The sequence below is a fragment of the Emys orbicularis genome, chromosome 13 (assembly GCF_028017835.1).
Source record: "Emys orbicularis isolate rEmyOrb1 chromosome 13, rEmyOrb1.hap1, whole genome shotgun sequence".
NCBI classification, from domain to species: Eukaryota; Metazoa; Chordata; order Testudines; family Emydidae; genus Emys; species Emys orbicularis.
Window position 1 is genome coordinate 31,740,608 of NC_088695.1, and position 23,306 is coordinate 31,763,913.

The 23,306-nt window shown below is 41.4% G+C and overlaps 1 protein-coding gene across 2 annotated transcripts in view; it reads right to left on the minus strand.

Moving 5' to 3' along the window:
• Positions 1-23,092, minus strand: part of NARF (nuclear prelamin A recognition factor) — a 29,989-nt gene extending 6,897 nt beyond the window's left edge. Inside the window, exons 1-9 of one of the 2 annotated variants that reach the window (XM_065415128.1) lie at positions 22,808-23,092; positions 21,393-21,575; positions 20,062-20,142; positions 17,244-17,387; positions 15,476-15,608; positions 12,571-12,705; positions 5,299-5,417; positions 3,867-3,996; positions 2,787-2,859 (exon numbers count right to left, since the gene is read on the minus strand). In XM_065415128.1, the coding sequence (XP_065271200.1) occupies positions 2,787-2,859; positions 3,867-3,996; positions 5,299-5,417; positions 12,571-12,705; positions 15,476-15,608; positions 17,244-17,387; positions 20,062-20,142; positions 21,393-21,419 (842 nt within the window). In that variant the 5' untranslated portion in view covers positions 21,420-21,575; positions 22,808-23,092. Of the gene's footprint in view, positions 1-2,786; positions 2,860-3,866; positions 3,997-5,298; positions 5,418-12,570; positions 12,706-15,475; positions 15,609-17,243; positions 17,388-20,061; positions 20,143-21,392; positions 21,750-22,807 lie in introns of those variants that run through there. The other variant, XM_065415129.1, reaches the window with a different exon arrangement.
• Between the last annotated feature and the right edge of the window lie 214 nt (positions 23,093-23,306).

The window sequence follows — 23,306 nt, forward strand, 5'->3', positions numbered from 1 at the left end:
AAATATCAGATCATGTTTATTGTAATGTAGGAGGCACTTTTAACCTTGAAGGATCTAAAAGTACTTTACAGATCATAGGCCTGATCCTACAAACTTTTGCTCACGAGAGCAGTTCTGCTGGCTTCCACGGGACTGTGTGTGCCCCTAAGGATTTCCAACACTGTGTTTGTAAACTGATATAGAAACAATATAGAGGGATCATTCCATGGAACACGGTAGCTTTGGACAGCAGGAAGTGAAAAATACTATATCCAATTGACATTGGATTCACCTGTAGGCAGAACACAATTATCAAAGCTGAAATTTGTAGAATAAATAAGTAAAATACAGGAATTGACTCATGTCTGGTCAAAGAATAGTACTGTATTGAATGCTCTCTAGTGACCAAAATGGCAGTTTTATGCTGCAACACAAGGTGAGCAAGTGATTGGAATGCAGCCCTACAGAATCACTGGCACATATTTTATCTTTCCGGTAGAAAAGGAGTGGTTAGGGATACATGGCATCACTATTGTGAGAAAAAGGCGTTTTTGACAGCAGTTCCAGCCTGTTGGCTGCTCCAGGGATAATAAGTTCTTCACCCTGCTCTCACTTCTGCTGGAAAACTATCTGTAGCTCTGGTCTACTTTGCACTCCTCCCTGAGCATCCCAGCGTGACCTGTGCGCTATATAGATTGTGCACTCTGCTGGCAGCAGCAGCCCGAGCCCTTACATTCAACCAGAAATCAAAGGCAGGAATTGTTAATGCAAAATAATATTATATCAAACATCTAACTTAAAAGAACCACAGAAAAGCTGGGGTTTTATTCCTAAGGAACTAGCTACATTTAACAAGTGAGAACCAGGCATACAGCATGTCCACCTGCTCTTTGAGCCAGACCATTAGTGGTGGGTTTATTTAATTGATGGTGATTTTTGTTGTTACCAGCTGTGGTTTTGTTTGGTGTCCGTGTGTCCTGTATTTGCCTAACTTCTATTTATGTTAATGTTCTCCAGTTAAGATAGTAATTATCAGAATTACAACAGAAGTAATTTAGGATTAAAAAGTAACTTGAACAAACAATCACAATGATTATACCACAGCTTCAAGTGTATTGGTGCTTATTTTTAAAGAGGAGTTTAATTTTGTTTAATGTTAATATTAAATGTAAGATTCCATTGGAGAAGCTTTTGTTCTCACTTCATTCCTATTCCTCTGACGATCTGCTTTTAATGGGTGAAAAATCACCACAGGGAAGGGTAAAGATTTGTGATGTCAAGTCTGGTAGTCAATTCGGATACCACGTTATCCCTCTTAAGGTGTTGCTCTCACCCTCTAATATAAATTAGCCCAAATACAGCTTAAAAGACATTCCAATGGTATGTTTAAAATTTGAAATCAAGCTTGCTCTTTAATCATTTAATAAAACAAAAAGCCACCAACCTGGCCCTCTCTGTAAGCTTTTAAAAAATGGGTACCTTTAACTCACAGCCAGTGCAGCCCCATTAGCAGAAGTAATCACAGAGGCTGTAGTGTAAACAGGATTTAGGCATTCTTATCACTGTGTAACCTAGACTTCCCTAGTGCAGACAATGCCTAGGCGGGATACAATTTGAGGATGAAGGGAGAAACTCAAAGGGATTTTGGATAGTCTTGAAGGAGCTTTCTTCCACTCTTTGCAGGAGAGTGAGTTTGTCACTTCATTATGCAGCTGTGGAACGAGACTGGACTAAGATGCATCACACACAACTTGGAACTGGATAACCTTTGAGAATCTGCCTTTGTAACTAACTAAGTGGCATAGGAATTCTGTGAGTGTACATGATGGTTTCCATACTAGTTAGGCAGTGAGTAAACAAATACTCTAATGTTTTGCAATGGCCTGGCTTTTCTCTGCTGTCGTTTAACCAATAGATGTATTTATTTGATCTAATGTGGATAGAACCTAGTTGCTCTATTCAGGAAAAAAACATTTACCATTCCCAAAGAAGGTGATGTTCACTTGTCACTAATTCTGCATGAAGACAATAGGAAAAATGGAAATTCACTGTGAAGATGCTGGTCTGAACGATAGGGGATGACAGAACACAGAATAAACCCCACAGAAATTGCCCCAGCCCAGTCTAGTGGGAAGCTGGGTACTAGAAGGAGAACACACCCTGAGGGAATGAGTAGTTAACCCTTAGACACGTTCAATTATAGCAAAGCTTTAAAAAAAAAAAAAAAAAAAAAAAGAGATATAGATGTGGACACCAAAAGACCCCATGATAATACTAACACAAGTCATCATTTCAGTGGAATCCAGAATCTCACCACTTTATACAGATCTAATACTACTGCACAAAGATACAAATAACAGCTACTTGGTTTTTTTTTTAAATCATATCCATTGCAGACACCAAAGCCTATTGAACATACAATCTTGGCACAGCACAGGTTTCATTCTTTTAAATTAGGTTTTTAAAAAAATTAGAGAGGAATCCATTTAGGAAGGGGCTGCTGTTTTAGGTGATTGATTTTGGATTAGTATAAAAATATATCCATTAGAAAGGGCTATCTGTTGCATTTTACCACTTCATGCACTGGGAGATACAAGAGGCCTCTGAAAGAAAAATGCTTGTTTCTTTAGGCACTGTGCATGTGAACAGGTTTCAGTGTAGTCCGGTTTTGGTGCATGCAAACTTTCTTGTTTTGAATAGCTTATTTGTTTGAAAAAGCACTATACATGTGGTGACTTCTATGTATGGCAGAACATTATTTGATCACTGGCACAATGACAACATAGCCCACAGCGAAAGCTACTTACAAACTGTCTACAGCCACTTCAGCCACTTCTTTCATAGATATATTTTTCTGCTCCATTATTTGGACAATTTCACCTGTAGGGCAATGCAGGACATTTTATCTTAAACACAAACCAAAGTACACACACAGTCTCTCTCTTCAAGAAGGCAGATAGCTGAGAGACAAACAAAGCAAAAACAAATAGACAGTGTGGTATGAAGTAGGGTTGCCAACCCTCCAGGATTGGCCTGGAGTCCCCAGGAATTAAAGATTAATCTTTAATTAAAAGATTATATCAGGTGATGAAATCTCCAGGAATAGATCCAAAATTGGCAACCCTCGTATGAAGCCATGAATGAGTCTTGCGGGTCACCCCATATGAGTTCCAAGAATACCTTTACTCCATACCACATCACCAGACATTTCTGGATGTGCCACATATTTACCAAACTACGTTGGCAGTGTTTAAGAATGAATTAATAACTTTCAACCTATCACTGGCCCAGTATCAGATAATACCCCTCCTGAGCCTTGGGGCAGAGTGGCATTTGGGAGAAATTTCCACATTGTCCAAAAAGGAAGAAATGTTTTTGTGGCAGGTTAATCTTAAAAGACAACCCTTTCCTTCCATTCCCCCCGCCCCTCTGTGCAAAAAAAAAGGCAGCTGTTTGAAGCTGCTGGGGGGCAAGAAGGTTGGAAGGAGTAGTCCTCCCAGGAGAGATGTGTTAATGAATTAACAGGCGGAATGTAGATGAGGAGGACAAAGCCACAAACTAAATGCTGGCCAGGACAGCTTTTGCCTGTCAGAAAGGTTGACTGCAGTGCAAGTTCAGATAATTGCTCTGGATGAGACAAGGAGAGTGGAACACAGACACAGCCAGTTTTTGTTCTTTTATCTACCCCACACCCAATCTCTATGCAATACATATAGAGTCAGTAACTCAAGAAAGGGTCCTTTTTTAGAATCAGATGAAACTAAACCTTATTTTGACAACTACAAAATGCTAAATGAATAAAAAGCTGACCTAGCATAAAGTCAGTTCAAACAACTGGTGAATCATGCTGCCGTTTTATATAGGAGGACATTTAAAGGAGGTTTTACCTGATGTTAGAACACAATCAACGTCTTGAGAGTTATACAAGGGGGTGTAAAAATCTTCCCGTAGTGCTTCCAATTTTTTGTCATAGCAAGGAGCCACGATTATATGGAAAATTTTATCTGGAGATAGGTTCTGAGGAATAAAAAGGGCACATCTGAATTTTGTGAAAAGGCCAAGAATGCATGGAGACAAACATGGATAAAAATATTATTGCAGAAAATTACACAGGTTATATTTACAGTCACATTAGGTCTGAAACTAACTGCAAGTCACAGCAACTGGGGCAGCAAATAAAACATTTATCAAGCAGTCAATAAAATGTCAGGACAATCAGAACCAAGCACTTCCCAAAGTACCCGGCCAAGTCCAGGACAATGATTAGCAAAACTGTACGACTTTCATGTGTCAAAGTCTGAGCAATTTAAAATGACATTCTACTTTTTTTTTTTTTTTTTTTTTGCGCTGTTTGGTGTTCTGTAATGTAATTTAAATGAAAATCCAGGATTACTGGAATGCAGGGTATCAGTTACCAAGTGTTTGTAACTTGACTTTCATGTGTTTAGGAAATGATGAATAGTTACTGTGACTTTTTTCTGTATTGTAGTTTAAATAAATTACCAAAACAATTGAAACTGGTGTAATTATACTGCATTATTTTGACAAATAAAATATGCAGAATTTTGCATTTTTTGGCGCAGAACCCCCCAGGAGTAATAGATACTTAAGTATTATTATCCCCATCTGTCGTATGGGGATAGGGTGACCAGATAACAAGTCTGAAAAATCGGGGCACTTTTTTGGGGGGGGAGAGGGGGAGACAAGGGAGGAGTATAGTTGCCTATGTAAAACAAAGCCCCTAATATCGGGATGGTCCCTATTATATTGGGACGCCTGGTCACCCTACATGGGGAAACTGAGGCACACAGAGGACATGACTTGCTCCAGACCATACCTAAAATTAGTGGCAGAGTCAACTTGTGAACTCAGAACCAATGGATACTTCAGTTCTCAGCATGCAAATGCTTCAGGTTGATCTGAGATGACAGAGCATTGCATGCTGGGAACTGTAGTTTCTGCATGATATCCTCTGCTTTAAAGATTGTATTGTAGAACTCTGTGGGCAGCATTTGGCATGCCAGCTTTACTTTGGTCACTCAGGATTTCACTCTATATAGAAAAAAAATCTATCTCCATGAGGTACTGAGAGCACAAGGACAGCAACTATGTTCAGCCAGTGTGGGGTGAAATTGAGAGGTTCTTTGTTTTGCACACTTGCATAGCAGCAAAGCACAATCTAGCCTGAGATGTAAGAACACACAGTTTAGGAAGAATGAGGGGGTGGGAGGAGGTGTAAGACATCTGTAATTAAATATTAGAAACCAACATGCAAGAGAACAATTCTCTAGAACAGTCGTGAAAAGCAGAATTAGTTACCTGTTGCCTGGCAAAGTAACCCTTCACCAGGGACCCCATGATCTGCTGCGGAGACTTCGCAGTGCAAATGTGTGGAGTCACTGGGTTGGTAAGCACCCTTTCAGCATACCGGATCCAACCTAGAATTACAGTGAATGAAGAAAGATAGCAAAGTTGAGAACATATGGAAATGGCTCCTTGAGGAAAGGGATAAAAAAATCCAGCATGATGGGATGGCAGGGCTGATGGGAAACTTCTTGTTAAAAGTGGGGAGGGAAGATGGACTTGTCTCCCACTGCATGCAGGAAATTTCTGCAATAACTCTTATTAATGCCAACAGAAGCTACGTTCTCTCCAGAGACTCCCTGAGTTGGTGGACTCCAAACTTTTCTTTTGGGTGGAGCCGCTTTTGTTATGGATTGTTGGATGGGTGACTGGTCTCTTCTGCTCTCCCCGGCACAGCTGCCACCAATGGTACTTATGTGGTTCCTTATTACTGTACAATCTGAGAGCCCCTTAGTCAATGTATTTATCCCCCCATCGCCCTGATGAGATAGGGCAGTTCTATTATCCAATTTTACAGATGGCCAAGAGAGACTTAAGTGACTCATCCAAGATCATGCAAAAGATCTACTGCAAAGCAGGGAGCTGAACTTCAGTGTCCTGAGTGTCAGACTAGCACCCTAACCACTTGACCATCCTTCCTTATTTCTCTGTTCAGTCCATTCTCTCAGTTTCATTTTATTCTCTTCTAGGCACTCTCTCTTTTGCTGCTCTCCGCTGTTTACCCCCTTCATCTCCTCCTCTGGTGGCTCTTCCGCCTCATGCCCTCACTCAGACAGCTTGCTTAGGGTGGGAGTATCCACTGGTGCTCCCTGGCTGAACCAAGTACAGCAGAAGCAGAGAAGAGAAGCTTCAGCCAGCAGCTCTCTGCCTGACCCTTGTACAGGTGAGCTAGCTCCTGCATCTGGCTGTATTAAGGGCCCACAGGAGATGAAAAGACATCCAGTGACTTTCAAGGAGTCACCTGCTGTTTTACACGTAGCTCCATGAGTACTTTCGCACTGAGGGGACCCAGACTGGGATCATACAGTTTCCACCCCTCCTCCTCCTTTTACTCCTTTCCTTTTCCCTGTACACTTATTGGACAAGTCTGGGGTCTCCCTACACACTGAGGAGAGAACAAATCTCACCTCAGTATTTCATAAGACAATCACAATTTGCACTTGCTTTCAAATTTCTACTCTGACTATGCAGTTTGTCCATGTCAGCGGCCCCCATCAATAAATTCTTTACTGTTCTGAAGGATACTAACAGGAGTCTACAAATGGATTTGGTGAATCTACTGGGTAATTAATTCTATAACCTAGAATCCACTGTGAAATGAATTAGGTATTACATCCGCTTGAATGCCCAGACTTACGGGAGCACCTCAACTGGGGATTCAGATAATAAAGAAATAAGCCAACATTTTTTGGCAGCCATCACTTGGATCACCATTTACTAATGCTGCTCCATTCTACTCAAGAGAGTGTAGAGTAACTCTGTAACCTTCTGTTTTCTAAGTTTCAGTATCCCAGTACACTGTACAGTGTGCCTTCTCCAGAACAGCAGAGTGGAATGAAGCATCATCTAAAAACTCACTGCATTACTGGGAGCAAGCCTGAACAAATCAGATTTCAGCTATGGTTATACATGAAAATCAATTATCTGTATCCTCTTAAAAAAACCCACAAGCATCCCAAGTCTCTGTGTATTATTGTAGATATTAATAGATACATTCTATCTAATGTACTTTACTGATCCCATTGCTATAGCATCTGACCACCTCACAATCCTTAATGTATTTATCCTTACAACATCCCTGTGGGGCGGGGCAACACTATTATCTCCACTGTACAGCTGAGAAATTGAGACACAGATAGAGTCAAGTGACTTGACTGGGTCACTCAGGAAGCCTGGAACAGAGCAAGGAATTGAACCTGGTTCTCCCAAGTTCCAGGCTAGTGTCTAACCACTGGGCCTACAATGTGTCTATTACCTTGGTAGATTTATATTTTGCCACTTTGAAAACTAAACAGTACAGAAATGTTAGGGCAGCAATATCTTAGCCCACAGGCAACACCCACTTCACAACAGACAGGTTCTCCATCCCCAAACAGATTAGTGCTTGTAAGAGAGAGACAACGGCTACAGAGCACATGCTACCAGGAAACATTATATTTGTAGGCCTGTGGTAATCTTGAGATTTGGGGACCATATAGAAGCAGCACTATAAGTGAAGACATTACACAGTAGTTATACTTGCGAGTCAGCTGAAAACAGGCACTTGGACAAAGAAAAGCAGACAGTATTGTAATCAGGATGGTACTCAGATGATTTTCTCCCTGTGTATGTCAGTAGAAGGGAGCAGGATATATTTCCATGGTTTTCAGGCATGACACCTTTGCAGTATGAGGAGAATTATACAAGGCATGTGCACATTAGGGGAGCACTAGCTGTCCTCCTGCCTGGTGTTCCCAACTCTGGTTAAAAAAGAGACAATGAGACTGACCAGTTTCACATGAGACCCTAACAGGCATTTGTCTGCATCACAGGCCAGGTCTACACTACCGCGGTAGTTCGACAGCTGGCAATCGAACTTCCGGGTTCGATTTATCGCGTCTGGTCTGGACGCGATATATCGATCCCGGAAGCGCTCGCCGTCGACTGCGGTACTCCAGCTCGGCGAGAGGAGTACCGCGGAGTCGACGGGGAGCCTGCCTGCCGCGTGTGGACCGCGTCTGAACCGCAGTAAGTTCGAACTAAGGTATGTCGACTTCAGCTACGTTATTCACGTAGCTGAAGTTGCGTACCTTAGTTCGAATTTGGGGGTTAGTGTAGACCAGGCCACAGAAACACCCCCAAACTTCCCTCCCCACAGCAAACACTTATTCATCTGTGCTCAAGAGAAGCAAGGGCTGGATGAGTTAAGGGATCTGCATGTCAGGACTGAGGTGCCGTGTCAGAGCTATGAACAAGAAGTTTGTGTTGTGTTTACCTTCATTATGCCTGGTTCCAACCAGTGCTATATAGGTCTCACCTTGGCACAATCAAGGTCAGATTAAAAAATGTGGAACATTTATTGATTTTCCTTTTCTTTTTAGTGTCTGGAATAAAAGTTGGACTGATAGCACTGGAATCTGAAGTCCTTTAACAATTATATGACACCCACACACCCCATACTGTGTACATGACTGTAGAACAGATTATGCCTCTAAAAAGAGGAAGTATTTCTTATTTTAAATTAGAAGTTTTCCACTATGTCACTCTAGATCAATGTTCTCAGACGCCCTTGCTCTTAAACATCTGGCATGATTTTCATTAGTCATCACAGTGCTGTGCCTAGGAAGCTTGTTTTCAGGAACCAAATGTTTTCAATATGATAAATCAAACAACCCCATGGAGTTTCATTAAAATCCAAACAGCTGCAGCCAGCTAGGTAGGCCAGATTTATTTCATGTGCTGTTCTACCATGTATCTATAGCTAGGAAACAAACAAGTTTCCATTAGTTCCAGCTTCACAGTGGCATTAGTCACTGTTTAGTTATGGAAGTAGCCTTGGTGAATGAGCAATACAAGGCTTTTATCTGCACTTCACACATGCACAGTTTGTTTTCTGCCTACTCATCAATCAATAGATCTGCAGAAACCTGAAGAACTGACTGCTTCTTACTGGAGTGAATCACTTATACTTAACCATACAGACTCCTCCTATGTTTGCATTAATTCTAGGCCATCTTCTGGTTTATATTAGCTTCAAAGTACGAGTTCTGTTTTTTTTATTTTTTTATTTTTAAGGCCTATGAATCCACAAATCAGTGTGTAAATGCTCCCCGGCTCAGTTCAAATATTATTCTCAGTGGTATTTGTTGTATGAAAAACAGTCTAAAAATGTGTGGTTACATATTGCTATAAACTACAGAGAAATACTGAGCCCGATTTATCTTCAGAATAACTCCATACACTTCAGTGGAAAAACAGTGAGAATGAATTTGGCCCACTGGGCCAAAGACATTTGAACAGCCCTGAACAGTCATCTAGTAGCAATGTACTTTCCTGCTATTTGTGAGACTTAGATTCAACTGCCTGTCCCAGTCGCTTGCTTTAGGTGTCAGCAGAGGATGGGAATGTTTTGGGAACAGCAGATCAGTTCCAAGCGGGAGTGCTTCATGTCACTCAATGTTGACCAATCTGGCCACTTAAGGAACAAAATCAACAAGAGCTAAAGGATAGTTTAGTCTTATCAGGCAAATGGCTGATTTGTTGTGATGCCAAGTCTTGAGTAGGGGATATAAAAGCAGAAGTAAAATGAGAAATCCTCATAGTTTCAACAGGAAAGCAGAGAAACCTCATATGATAAAAAGATTAAAATGCATCCACAAAAGATGACCCTTTATCATGGTCTCTTCAGCCTTATAATCAGAGGAGAGCATTAGTTTGAATCACAGATCACTAAGTCATTGTATACTTAAGGGCAATGGTTCACTATGTGGAGAACTACACCCTGAAAGAAACAGAAGTGAAACTGTTGTGCCTCAATCTGGACTGATCTTCTGTGTACAAAACACTTTTAAACCAATATTGAGATAAAGGAATGCACCCTTTAAACAAACAGAACTTCTGGGACCAATTTATATCAGAGGTTCATAGAATGAAAATAAAAAACCCAGACATTTGAAATAAAGTTGAACTTATTTACTATACATGTAGAAAGCAACTGAGCATGAGGTATCCCCTCTATAGGTTGTGAATGGCGACAAAACCTGCACTCACAGAGTTGTCTACCACAATATTTTGCTCCCATTTTGCAGCAGTGGTGCTGAAAACATCTGACCCGTGTCTCCACTAATACTTACACAATAGCTAGCACCAATGCAGTTGTGCCATTGCTAAAAGAAGGTGCCAAACTTTATAGTGTAGATAAGCACATAAGTGCCCTCCATTAATTAGAATCATAGAATATCAGGGTTGGAAGGGACCTCAGGAGGTCATCTAGTCCAACCCCCTGCTCAAAGCAGGACCAATCCCCAAACAGATTTTTACCCCAGTTCCCTAAATGGCCCCCTCAAGGATTGAACTCACAACCCTGGGTTTAGCAGGCCAATGCTCAAACCACTGAGCTATCCCTCCCCCCAAATTGACTGATTCATAATAGCCCTCTGGGGTGAATAAGTATTATCATCTCTGATTTGTAGATGAGGGAAAACAAATTTCCTCTGGCTCAATTCTAACACAAAACCACACTTATGGGAAATTATTCTCAAGCCCACCATACTCTCTGAGAACCTAATCCAACTCCCAATGAAGTCAATTTGGGAATCTTGCCACTGATTTCAATGGGAGTTGGACTGGCCTCTAAATGTTAATTAAATCATGAGTAACAAGATAAATTGAGTGCTTTTTTGTTTAAACCTTACAAGCTGTAGGGAAAGACAACATGTGGCACATCTGCTTCTGAACACAGGAGACAAAACAAACTAGAACCCTTTTTTCCCTAACAGACAAACCTAAAGGGTATTCTCCTCCTGACATATACATGCAAGCCCTAGAAGTGTATGTTCAACACATCCAGCAGAGAATATACAACAGTTATCCACCCGACAAAGATACTTACTTTTACACAATAAAATGTAAGAGTATAATTTTAAAAACCATCGTTTTCCAGAAAACAATCTATTCAAAATTATATGCCTACACATTTTACATTAAATGATAATGGCAGATTATGGAGATTGGCAACCCTCCAAGGAAAGCATGCTGTGTTTGTAAACCATCCTTCATCTCTCTTTTGTAGTAATATTTCCTTAGAGGAACACTGCCCACTTGAACTAGTTTAAAATTAACTATTTAAAAAAAATCCATTTTCTGATGGAGTACCTCCGCTTAAACAACATGTCCTGAAATGTACAACAATTATTGCTAAGAAAGCTTTTTCTGCTCCTTTGTTGATGTTTATAAAGGATTTTTCAGCAAGATCTTTAAAGGTATTTAGGCACCTTACTGCTATTGAGTTAGATGAGTAACTTCCTTTGAGGAACTGGACTAAAATGACTAGCTAACTGAGTAAACAGGAGAATAGCATAACTGACTATACAAAGTAAACAAACTGGGGGAAAAATTGTCCCCTTTAACTTGTCTTGTTTCCAGTAATGGTAGGTGTTCCCTGTAACAAGGCATACACTTCTCAGAGAGAAGTGTGGTATTTCAAGTTGATGGCTTCCCTTCAACATTAAAACTATTGTTCCATCTCACACGTCAACATGAACATAGTTTCATTTAATCATTTCCTTCCATACTCCAGTGACAAGTTAAAAACTTTGCATGGGTTAATGGAAGTCATGGTTTCTAATTAAAGCACTTAGTAAAAGTACATTTTTCTTAATGGTGCTTTTCAACAGGAAATGTTTAATTCAAAGAAATGAATGGCGGAGCCAAAACCACACAGTGAGAGAAGAATGATGTAGTGGGGAGAGTGCTGTGGTCTAAGCACATGACTCAGAGCTAGGAACTCCTTAAGTGCTAATCCTTGCACAGACTCCTTCTGAGGCCTTGGACAAGACACTTAAGCTTTCTGTACCTCAGTTTCCCTATCTATAAAATTAAATAATATGTGCCTCTCTCACAGGGAGAATGTGAAACTTAACTAGTTAATGGTGTGTGCAGAGAGGTACCAATTTTGCTTCCCTCAACCAGCAGTGTGCAACAGACCCTGGTAGAATTCACACTCAGGGGAGGGCAGGCAGTACTTGCACTACTCATCTTTCTCACAGTTCTGCTGGATGACAACAGCTTTAAGTTGCAGTTGGGACTCCATATGAGAACCCCTATGTCAGATTGCCTAGGGGATCCAGTGATACAGCACATTTCATTTCCAACTTGGCCACACTCTCCCCATCTACACTGCCCACTTTTGTGGCTATGCCAGCTCCCTGGCAGAGGAGAAGCTGCGTGTGTCATGTGGTACCAAACCCCCTGCTCTCCAGGCACATTTTCTGTCATCGCAGCAGCCTGTTTAACTCAGATCTGAATCTAGCTCTATGTCTGCAAAGCATCTGAACAGTGCTATAGCTGCCAAGTATTACTACATACAGGAAAGGAGGACGTGTGCTGTAAGATTCAGAATCCTTGAAATACAGAGCCCAAAAATCTTATGCTCTACAAGATACCCTACTAGAACTGCACTATTTTTATTTCTATAGTGATAAATGGGGGACTGTACAATGCTGCAGAGTTAGGGACTCAACTTCTCACCAGGACAAGCAGAGGCAAACATTGGTAAGGCATGTTCCTCCTGGTTCCGCTGTTGATACCGCTGCACAAATTCCTTCTGGCTCTCCAGGATACTGAAGTCAGCAGCTATAGTGGTGTCAAATACATAATGCACCCCTAAGAAACAAAAGGACAAGAATATGTGATGAATTAACTCCTGGAGTGTTTTGCATCTCACAGACCTTCTTTCCCATCTCCAGACTTTTACGTAACCTTTAAAAACTCTAAGAAACAATGCGCAAACCCTGCTTGCTCTCCAGTTTTGGGCACACTTTTAACACCTGCAGCATACTTTAACAACAAAAACCATAAATCTGAAAGCACATTGTCTGTGTCACAGATTTTTAAAAAGCTGCTCACTTGTTAATAATATGATTCCCTTCAAAGCTTCAAAAGGAAATCTGTTTCCTTATAGAAAGTTTGCCCTTTAGTGCACACTTACACTCTGTTGCAGAACTGGGCTGCTGGCAATGACTCAAACTATGAACATTCTTTTATAACCAACAGTTTGAGGGCATACAAACTTTTATATCCCGCAATGGGACAACCTTCCACTGATGCACTTGCCTAAATATTTATAAATACCTGCAAAATGTTCTGTATATCACCAAAGGCCTCCATCTATTTACCTGTCAGTGTGATTCTATACAGCTGTAAAATATTATCTATACCATTGTACCTAGTATAATGTATTCCCAGATAATGTAAACAATCTAAAATAAATTTGGGGTCCACCAATACTTATAGTGTTCCTTTCAGATAATTATTTCCCTTATTAATGGGAAAAAACACAGATCAGTTACACACACTTATAACATTTGTTCTGTGGAAAATTATGACATAGATCTTGGAGGAGGAAAAGCTTCTTCTTTTCCCTATTATTTAAGTAGGAAAAACTATAGGAAAGAGGAAGTTTTAGCAAAATGATATACGTATAGCAAGTGTTAGGAGCACATAGTATATGAGACATCAAAAAAGTATAGTTTTAATATCAAATAAAGAGACTGTACACTGCTTGGAGAAGATTGTTGAAACAACGGTGAACAGGAACAAGGAAGCAGAACTTCTAAGACTATTATCAGCACTCAAACTCTCAAATGATTGGTCTGATAGCACGAGGGGTAAAATTCCCCTCAATAAAGGTATATGGGGAATTCTGGCTTCACTGAGCTCAATGACAAAACTTCTATTGACCTCAATATGGCCAGGATTTCCCCCATGGACTGGAAATTAGACTGACAGTCACTGGTGTTATTTCTAATAATCTGTTATCTTTTCCATAACTAAAACTTCCCAGTTTCTTTCAAAACAGTTACTCACAGTTGGGGGTTTCTTCTGCTTCCACTTGGCAAAATTTCACATGTTGCAGTGCTTGACAGATGGGTCAATAGTTTTACTTTCCTTACATCACACTGGCCCTTTACAGGGAGGCCCAGTAATGACACTCCACACCCCCTAGAGGGCTGCAAGATGGTTCAGAACTGGCTTCTTTCTTAAACAATTCGTAACATTCCTTTCCAAAATTACTTTGTCTTCAGACAGTTACAGCAAATAAGGACTTAGGTCCCTGTATTTCCACAGCACTCTCAGCACACATTTTTGCTCCTGCTACATATATTTTCCAGTTTAAGTCACATAGGGGTAAAAAGAACTCTGAAAAAGTACTTTGTAGGAGCTCTCTTTGACAGTGATGAAGATAGAGGAGGATGCAGCTGCTCTCCAAATCAGTCACTCCTGCATAGGGTGACCGTCTGTCCCGAATTGGGTGGGGGGCCGGGGCAGTTCTGAAATGCAGAGTTCAAGTCCCAGTCCTGGATTGAATGACTCTGAGACAGCATTTGTCTTGGATTTGTGGTGCCGCTCCACGCCTGCCCGAGACTCAGGAGAAGCGCCAGCCGTTTCACGGTGGGGGGGCTGAGATGGGTCTTAGGTCCCCCTTGCCACAAGGCCCCACCACCTACTCCTCCTCTCCCCACCAAGGCCCTACTTCCTGGCCAGGCTGGAAGCCGGAGTCGGGCCATAGTTCCAGGGAGCTCAGGCCACTGTGGGGAGCCCCAGACCATCCACCTGCCCTTGGTGGCATGCCCCAGGGGGCAGGGACATGGGCCGGGGACTGCTCTTGGGCACCCTGGCCCCCTGCTTTTGCCTTGTGAAAAGGTGGTCACCCTACTCCTGCACATTTGCAATTTCCTGCCTACATAGAACTATAGTTCTCTTCTAAAATCAGGATTATCAGCCCCTCTAACAGGAAAGAAATAAACCCACTGTCCTCTAGCTAGCTCGGATACCCATAGCAGTGAAGCTATGACAGCATGGGTTTCAGTGTGGGCTATACAAGCTCGCCCAGGACCCTGGGTACTTACTCGGACAGCTGCCCTACACTGAAGTGCATACTGCTGCAGCTTCAATGTTATCAGTACCCAAATTAGCTAGCTTAAAGCTAGCTCAGGGATGTCTACACATGTTGCAGTCACATCTCTGGTTGTAGTGAGACATACTTTCAGTTTCAATGTCAATAGTCCAGACCTTGGCCATAGAACTACAAGCATGTGCATGTGTGATGGAGGAAAAACAATTTGTTAAAGAAACAGATTTCAGTGTGAAGCTTCTGAAGAGTCATTAGAAACAAAAGTGACTTAAAGACGTCTACAGAAGATACCTCAACAGTGTCCTTAAACTCTCTTCCCAACCCCTACTGCACTACCTCAAGAACATTTCTGGGATGGGCACTGTTATGTCACAACAAATAACTTAGAATATACCCTTTCAAAACAATTGCAAAACAGTCTCTTATGACTGGGGAGTGCTGCAAAATTCTGCCAGGGAAGAAAGAAACCCAAGATAACCCTGCTGTGTTCTCCCAGTGTAATAACAAATCAGAACTTACCAAGACTTTTGAGGAAACCACAGAGTCTCTTGGCTGCATCGTTTACACAGAGATTGAATTTAGCAGCAAAATAAGGCAATGACTGAGTGCATATAGACACTGCCAACACTTTGTGTTTTGAGGTATCACATTTCTGGAAAATAAACAAAGCATGCAGGTGGATTATTACAACAGCATAAGATCCCTCTCCTTCTCATTCCCTTCCCATCCCCAAGAATCACTCCTCTAATTTCCTACTCTTTAAACAAACATACCAGGAAAGCCCCAATGAAGCAACTACCATCCTTCTTACAGAGAGTGGAATGGAATTTCCTTCTGGTTCTGTCAATGTTGAGAGTCAATCAGATAGAGAGTTTGCTGTTGTATGACACAAGGAATTCCATCCCTCCCAGGACAACCCTATCCGTGGCTTGTTAAGCAAGTAAGGAGAGTTAGAGAATCAACACTTACAGGATTTTGATAACTAAGGGAAGCATAATGCTCCCAAAATATGGGAAGAGCTTAGAAACAAATATAGGTGTTTAGATTAAGGTTTACAGGAGCACGGAGATTTGACATTTTAAATATGATCCTTCAAACTAAGGATGTGATCCTGAGAGATGCCCAGTGGCCTTAACTTCAACAGGAATTGAGGGCATTCAGCAGGACTGGACCCTAAACAAACCAACCCAGCAATGCTATATATGCACAATCAAGTGTGTTTGGTTGAAGAAAAAGACTGATGTGCAAAGGTAACATTCTGATGAGGATGACGTCATCTATGTGAAGATGTACACTTTGTGTTTTAGTTAGGACATGTTGCCTGTCATGTATGTTCCTCACCAACAGTAGTGGAAGACTTAAAAGACACAAGCAATAAAACAGGAATAGAGAAATCCTGCACCAGATGACTTAATAGAAATTAGAACTGGAAGAAAGCAATGATTCTGCTACATTTAAATCTTTGTCTGTCTCACACTTATACAACCACATCATGCTATAGAATCAAACCAGACCTAAAAACTGGCTAGAATATTCTGGGAGGAATCCTTACATATATCAAATAGGTGGAGAGAGCAGTATCAATTTAAATTAAAAATAAAATTTTTAAAGTAGCTGTTGCCTCCTGGGTGAGAGTACAATAGTCTGGAGTGGTAGATCATTAAGTCAATGTCAAGATCAGCAGACTCAAGTACTGTGTGTATTAGGAAGGCTACCAAAGAACCAACCTTAACAATAAAATGGCACTGTCTTCGTGTCAGACAGAAGCTATGATTTTATTTATTTTGCAAGAAGAAAAAGAACCCAAGATACAGCAAAAAGATACTCTTCTGAATACACACCTTTCAAATGTGCCTGGTATCATTCATACCTTAAAGCACATACTAGAAACTAATGGGACAATTCTCTCTAATTTTTGCAGTCAGGTCTTTGATAATTGATAATTTCATACCTTGTGCATATTGTTATCTCATTCTTTCACCATGATCACAAAAACCAGAATGCCTCCAACACTCGAGAAGTGCATATTTAACAACACTATAACTGCACACCCTACAGTTTATTATTGAAGTTATGAGATAATCATCGTGCTTTGCCCTACAGCTTCTTACTTATGCCTTACAGAATACATCTCATAAAATTTAGATTACAGCCATGATCTTACTTTCACTGATGTAGTGCTTTAACTGCTATACTATTCAAGGGTTTTTAGTTATCACTGAAACTGCTTAGTCACTATCTCACATCCTTCCTCTCACACAAATTCCTGCATGCTTTGTCACTTTACCTTGTTAAGGTTGAGTATGCGAAAGAGTTCCTTCTGATTTTGCTGGAAAATCCTGACACCTTCTTCTGATGTCACACAGTTGTCACAAGCTAGGCAGTCACTAAGGAATATTTTAGCACCAGCCAATTTATGGAATTCATTTTTCTGGAAATGAAAGGAGATTGGATAAGCTAACTTTCAGGGCCTTTGCACTGACTTATTTAAACTGCAACTGTAGTTCTGTTATTTTGTTAAAAACACAAGACTGTCCCCCTCATGTGTGTGTGTGTAACATTTCAAATTAGAAAATGGTCTGTTCAGTATCTCTTGATTTCTCTGCCCCCTGTCATTATTAAACTATATTATTATATGCCAAAGCATTTTGAGATATTGTGTAGTATCGTTCAGAAGACAGTAGTGGCAAAAAAATTCAAACTCAGAATTTTAAAGTTAAGCATCTAACCAACATCCATATTTAGGCACCTGAAGTGGCTTGATTTGCAGAGGCATTGAGCATTGCATCCATTAACTTCACAGTACTTACCTTCTCAGGCTTCTTCAATGCTGAATATGGATTTACATAATTAACATCAGACATCCAAGTCTGAAAACGTTGGCGACAGTTTTTATTAAGGGCACAAAACAAAGGAAAGGTCATGTCGTGATCACTTGAGTCAGGCAAACTGTCTCAGTGGCCTAAACAAGATGAGTCCCATGTCTATGGCAAGCAGGATCTGGCCCCAAAGTTGCATTGTTTTTGTGTTACATTATATGAATGACAGCTCTGTAAGGGATCTGGGGGTCATAGTGGATCACAAGCTAAATATGAGTCAACATTGTAACACTGTTGCAAAAAAAGCAAACATAATTCTGGGATGTATTAGTAGGAGTATTGTAAGCAAGACACGAGAAGTAATTCTTCCGCTCTACTCCACACTGATTAGGCCTCAACTGGAGTATTGTGTCCAGTTCTGGGTGCCACATTTCAGGAAAGATGAGGACAAATTGGAGAAAGTCCAGAGAAGAGCAACAAAAATGATTAAAGGTCTAGAAAACATGACCTTTGAGGGAAGAGTGAAAAAATTGGGTTTTGTTTAGTCTGGAGAAGAGAAGACTGAGAGGGGACATGATAACAGTTTTCAGGTACATAAAAGGTTGGTACAAGGAGGAGGGAGAAAAATTTTTCTTCTTAACCTCTGAGGATAGGACAAGAAGCAATGGGCTTAAATTGCAGAAAGGGCGGTTTAGGTTGGACAGTAGGAAAAACTTCCTGTCAGAGTGGTTAAGCACTGGAATAAATTGGCCAGGGAGGTTGTGGAATCTCCATCATTGGGGATTTTTAAGAGCAGGTTGGACAAACACCTGTCACGGATGGTCTAGATAATACTTAGTCCTGCCTTAAGTGCAGGGTACTGGACTAGATGACCTCTCAAGGTCCCTTCCAGTTCTAGGATTCTATGATTTATGGATGGAACATTGTTTGTTAGTTAATTTGAGAGAGGAGGAACTTCTGCAAAGGAGAGAGAGACTTCCAGACCCCTTGCAAACTCTCAAACGAAAAGTGTTATTCCGTGTAATTTAGCAAACCAAGTATGAGACCTATAGCAACATTACCTCTTTCACCTATAGTTAGAACATACTTTTGTGTGGTTTGAAGTGCCAAGCACCCTCCTCCTTTTCTTTCAAAAGTAACTCACACAAATAAGAAATCTGTAGGATCAATTTTTGCATGGAAACTGTTTTCCTGTATATTGCATTTGCCTTGAGTTGATCCTACAAACTCTGACTTGTGAGTAACTTTTACTCAAGTATTCCATTCTCTTCATTTGGACCACTCATGGGAGTAACGATTTCATGGGTTGGACCCGATCACGTCAGATGCCGAGCAGCCTAAACTTCTATGGATTTCACTCAGAGATAAAGGTGTTCAGCCCCTTGAATGATCAGGCCCTTAAAATGCAAGATGCTTTTTTCGGGGGGGGGGGGGGGGGGAAGGGAGATACCGTGTCATTTTAAGTGTTGGTAAGTATCAGCTGCATGTCATTCTGGTAATTATGAACCACGGTTATTTGAAGGAGTAAAAAATGCAAAAAAAGCTTGATTGAGATACAATAAAACAGGCACAAACCTTTTTTTTTTTTTTAAGATTCAAGGAAGCATTTTCAGCCTTTTCAACTCTTTCTACAAAGCCACTGAAAGAAATTATCTTGTGGGTGCTCTTCACTGAATGCTATGTTTTCAATTTCATCCTTAAGAAATCGTCAATATAATAAACCTGCTTTTCATAGGTGTTGAATACTCACGTATCCCATTGACTTTAATTGGGGTTCTACGTGCTCAGCACTTTTGAAAAACCAAACCCTGTGTTTGTATCCCTATCCCTAGAGCACCACGTGGATAGAAAATTTGTATCCGCATCTGATTCACAAAAATGATCTGCAGATATCTGCATCAGTGGATAGCCGTGGATATCTGCAGATTTGCAGAGCTTTCGATATAAAATTTGGATCGGTTTCCATCTGCGATCTGCAAAAATGTTCCACAGATATCCGTATCACAGATATCCATGGATACGGATATCTGTGGCTATAAAGTGGATATCCGCGGATTTGCAGGGCTCTACCTATTCCAGCTCCCTTCTGGATTATTTTCTGTGAATAGTTCTTACATGTAGGACTTTGGTTTATAAGTACAGTGCATATATTTATTTGTGTATAGCTTATCCTAACATTTATTTATTCTTTTCCAAAGGAAAAAAGGGCACAGAACAGAGCAGGATAAAAGTCAAAGCAATAATATACCTTAGATTAATAAAATGATTTAAAAAAAGGAACATTACCTCCTCATTTTCATCATTCGTGCTCAGTGGATCAACCGATGTATTTTGCTTGTCATCATTTTTCTGTTTTTTACTACATTCCTGAAAGAGATCATAGAAATGTGTGTTATAAACCAAAAAACACTGCTCAAAAAACATTTTTAACTAGGTCTATGACTTCAGATTGTGTGTTACATTTTCCCAACATGTTTATTACAATGAAAACATTGATGGGAAGTTCACCTGCTTGGCTTTTACAGCTTTGGGTGTATTTTTAACACTGGGGGCAGGGATAAGGAAAGAGAGCAGGGAGAAATGTACTGCAGTATATATGGCAACCAGTATAGAAGGGGTGGCCAGCCTGTGGCTCCAGAGCCACATGCGGCTCTCTTCAGAAGTTAATATGCGGCTCCTTGTATAGGCACCGACTCCGGGGCTGATGCTACAGGTGCCAACTTTCCAAGGGAGGAGGGGTGCTCACTGCTCAACCCCTGGCTCTGCCACAGGCCCTGCCCCCACTCCACCGCTTCCTGCCCCCTCCCCTCAGCCTGCCGTGCCCTCGCTCCTCCCCCCCAGAGCCTCCTCCATCCCACGAAAAAGCTGATCAGGAGATGCAGGGAGGAAGGGGGAGGCGCTGATCAGCGGGGCAGCAGGCGGGCGGGAGGAGGCTCTGGGAGCGGGGCGGGGAGCTGATGGGGGACTGCTGACATATTACTGTGGCTCTTTGGCAATGTACATTGGTAAATTCTGGCTCCTTCTCAGGCTCAGGTTGGCCACCCCTGCACTATAGTGTACCATAAAATAGTCACATCAAGCCATTTGAAATGTAATCAGAATATAATGAAAATTGCATAAAAGATCTTGTCACATACAAAAAATCAGCATCAGTAGGTTACATTAAATGTCATTCCCATCACAACTTGCCCAGAGAAATAAATATAATTAAACCTTTCCTGGAAAAAAAACAGTTTATAAATTATTATATGAATGGTATCAGTAAGGTAGACTACAAGAAGCAAGCCCATTTGGAAGTATGCACTGTGTAGTGGCTATCTGTGACCTGGTAATCTATAACCAAATTCTATTACTGCACCACCGTCTCAGATATAATATATACAAAAGTTCAAGTCACTTAACTGTGCACTGGCTGCAACTTAGCCCTGCCCTGCGGTATAAAGTTAAGCCCCTCCAGCGGCCCAGACTTGCTTTACTTATTCAAAAATGGAAACCCCTTGAAACACAAAGGATCCTCACATTATGTAACAGATCAAGCAAGTGAGTATCTGACCCGGGGGTGGAGTCAAACTACTTAATGTTTCCCATGCATAAAGTCGTAAGAAAATAGCACTCACCTTTTTGGTACAGTTTTCACACTTCATCTGTGAGTCTTTGTATTACTTTTTGGTATGTATGTCTATTCAATGTTTAAAGGTGATTTTCTTACTACAGAAGAGTGTTGATTCTCTTTATTCTACAGGCAGAGGAAGAACGGAGGAAGCAGACGGAGGAGTTCAATGACTCTGCTTGTCAGCTCTCTGCAATAATAAAGGCACAAAGAGCAAGAAATTAGCCCAGCTCCCCCTTCCAATTCCTGTTGCCTTTTGTTGTTATTATTATTGGCCTACTGCCCTCTTATGGCACTCCTCTTGATTGGCACTTTCAAAAGCCATCGAGAGCCCGGGAGTGGGAGGGTCTGACTGCATAGCACCCAATTCGGTCTTCCTGTGGGTGGGAAGGACCTTTAGCTTCTTCAGACTCTATAATGGGGCGGTTTTACAAAAAATAATCATCACACCACACGTTAGATAATTTGCTTACATTGTAATGAGCAACAAATACCGCAGAGGAAAAGCTTTTAGGAAGATCAGTGGGCTGGATGCAGGGCCTGCAACCAGCATGATTAATGGCTTTAATGTACTGTACAGAAACATTCCCTTCCCCCACGCCCTTGACATGCTTAGAATGCAAATCTGTAACCCATGATTCTGATTCATGTTCATGCTGTAGATTCTGGCAGCGAATACATGTTGCTCTGGGGGTCGGTGATTTTGGTCATCCCTGTATTTTGCACAGTGGTAGCAAGCTTTGACACTACATGCAATTGGTGCGAAATGAACATACAAAACAAGGGTGGTAAAAGGGGTCACCCCTGCACAAGTAGAAGAGACTGTATCTTGCTCTAAGAGGAGACTTGGGACACAGCTTCTCGAGGGAAAGCACAGCTCTCTTCTTAATAATGGTGGGAATGCTCCATAGACAGTGCCGGTGTAGACTCTGTCTTGCTGGAACATCAAAAGGGGGGGGACAAAAGGTTCACACCGCCGCAATGGAGGAGGAAAAACTGCTTTTGATTTGAGTCTCGTGAATGTGGTGGCGCCTCATTCTCTGCGTAAGTGTTTAATAGCCCCCCTTTTAATCACACACACAAACCTCTCTTCTCTTATCCCAGTGATTACACAAATCGCTCCGTGTGGGGCACCTTAAGCCTTGAATTCTGATCATTTGCAACGAAACGATTCATGATTCTCACTACCATCATCATTTTTTTCTCTCGCAAAGTCAGCACAAGGCTAACAATTTCCCACTGTCACAACCGCAGTACATTGCTTGGCACCCAGATGCAGAACAAAGGGGGGGAATCTAACATTTTTTATGTCTATACAAACACACAGACGTGCTATCACAAGCTGTAACAAAATAACCACCATGCAGCTAAAGGAATGAAAGAGAAGACGGAGAAAGGAAGGGAAAGAATCAGATACTGTACCTTGCTGCTTGCTTCATTTAACCTACAGTAAATTATGTCCTGGCTGGTAGAAATTAAATAGCATGAGGTAAAGTCTGGAGCATGTTGCGGCTATTAAAGAGATCCATGTATATATTAGGGGGGAAAACTAGGCGACAAGGGTAGGGAGCCAAGCACAGGCTCCAGAAAAAGAAGCGAAGTGCTCTTCTTTTTCACCTATTACTTAATGTAAATTCTTTCTGTCCTGCTTGTGCCCTGAGCGGCTCCCCCGACAGCCTCCACTCCCTCCCTCCCTCCCACTCAGTTAGAAGTGTTCATTGTAGACCTGAGCGCTGTCACGTAGTCCCAGGCACTTATCTGGAACTGCAAGGGACAGCGCCTCTCTGCTGCAGAGGAGGTAAAGGTAACGCCTCATTCTCACAGCTCGGCTAGGACAGAGTGGGGGCAACAGCAGCAAAGAAGCTTCAAGACTGACATTCACACGTTGCTAAAGGGCACTGCTTTGTTTGTACACACTTCC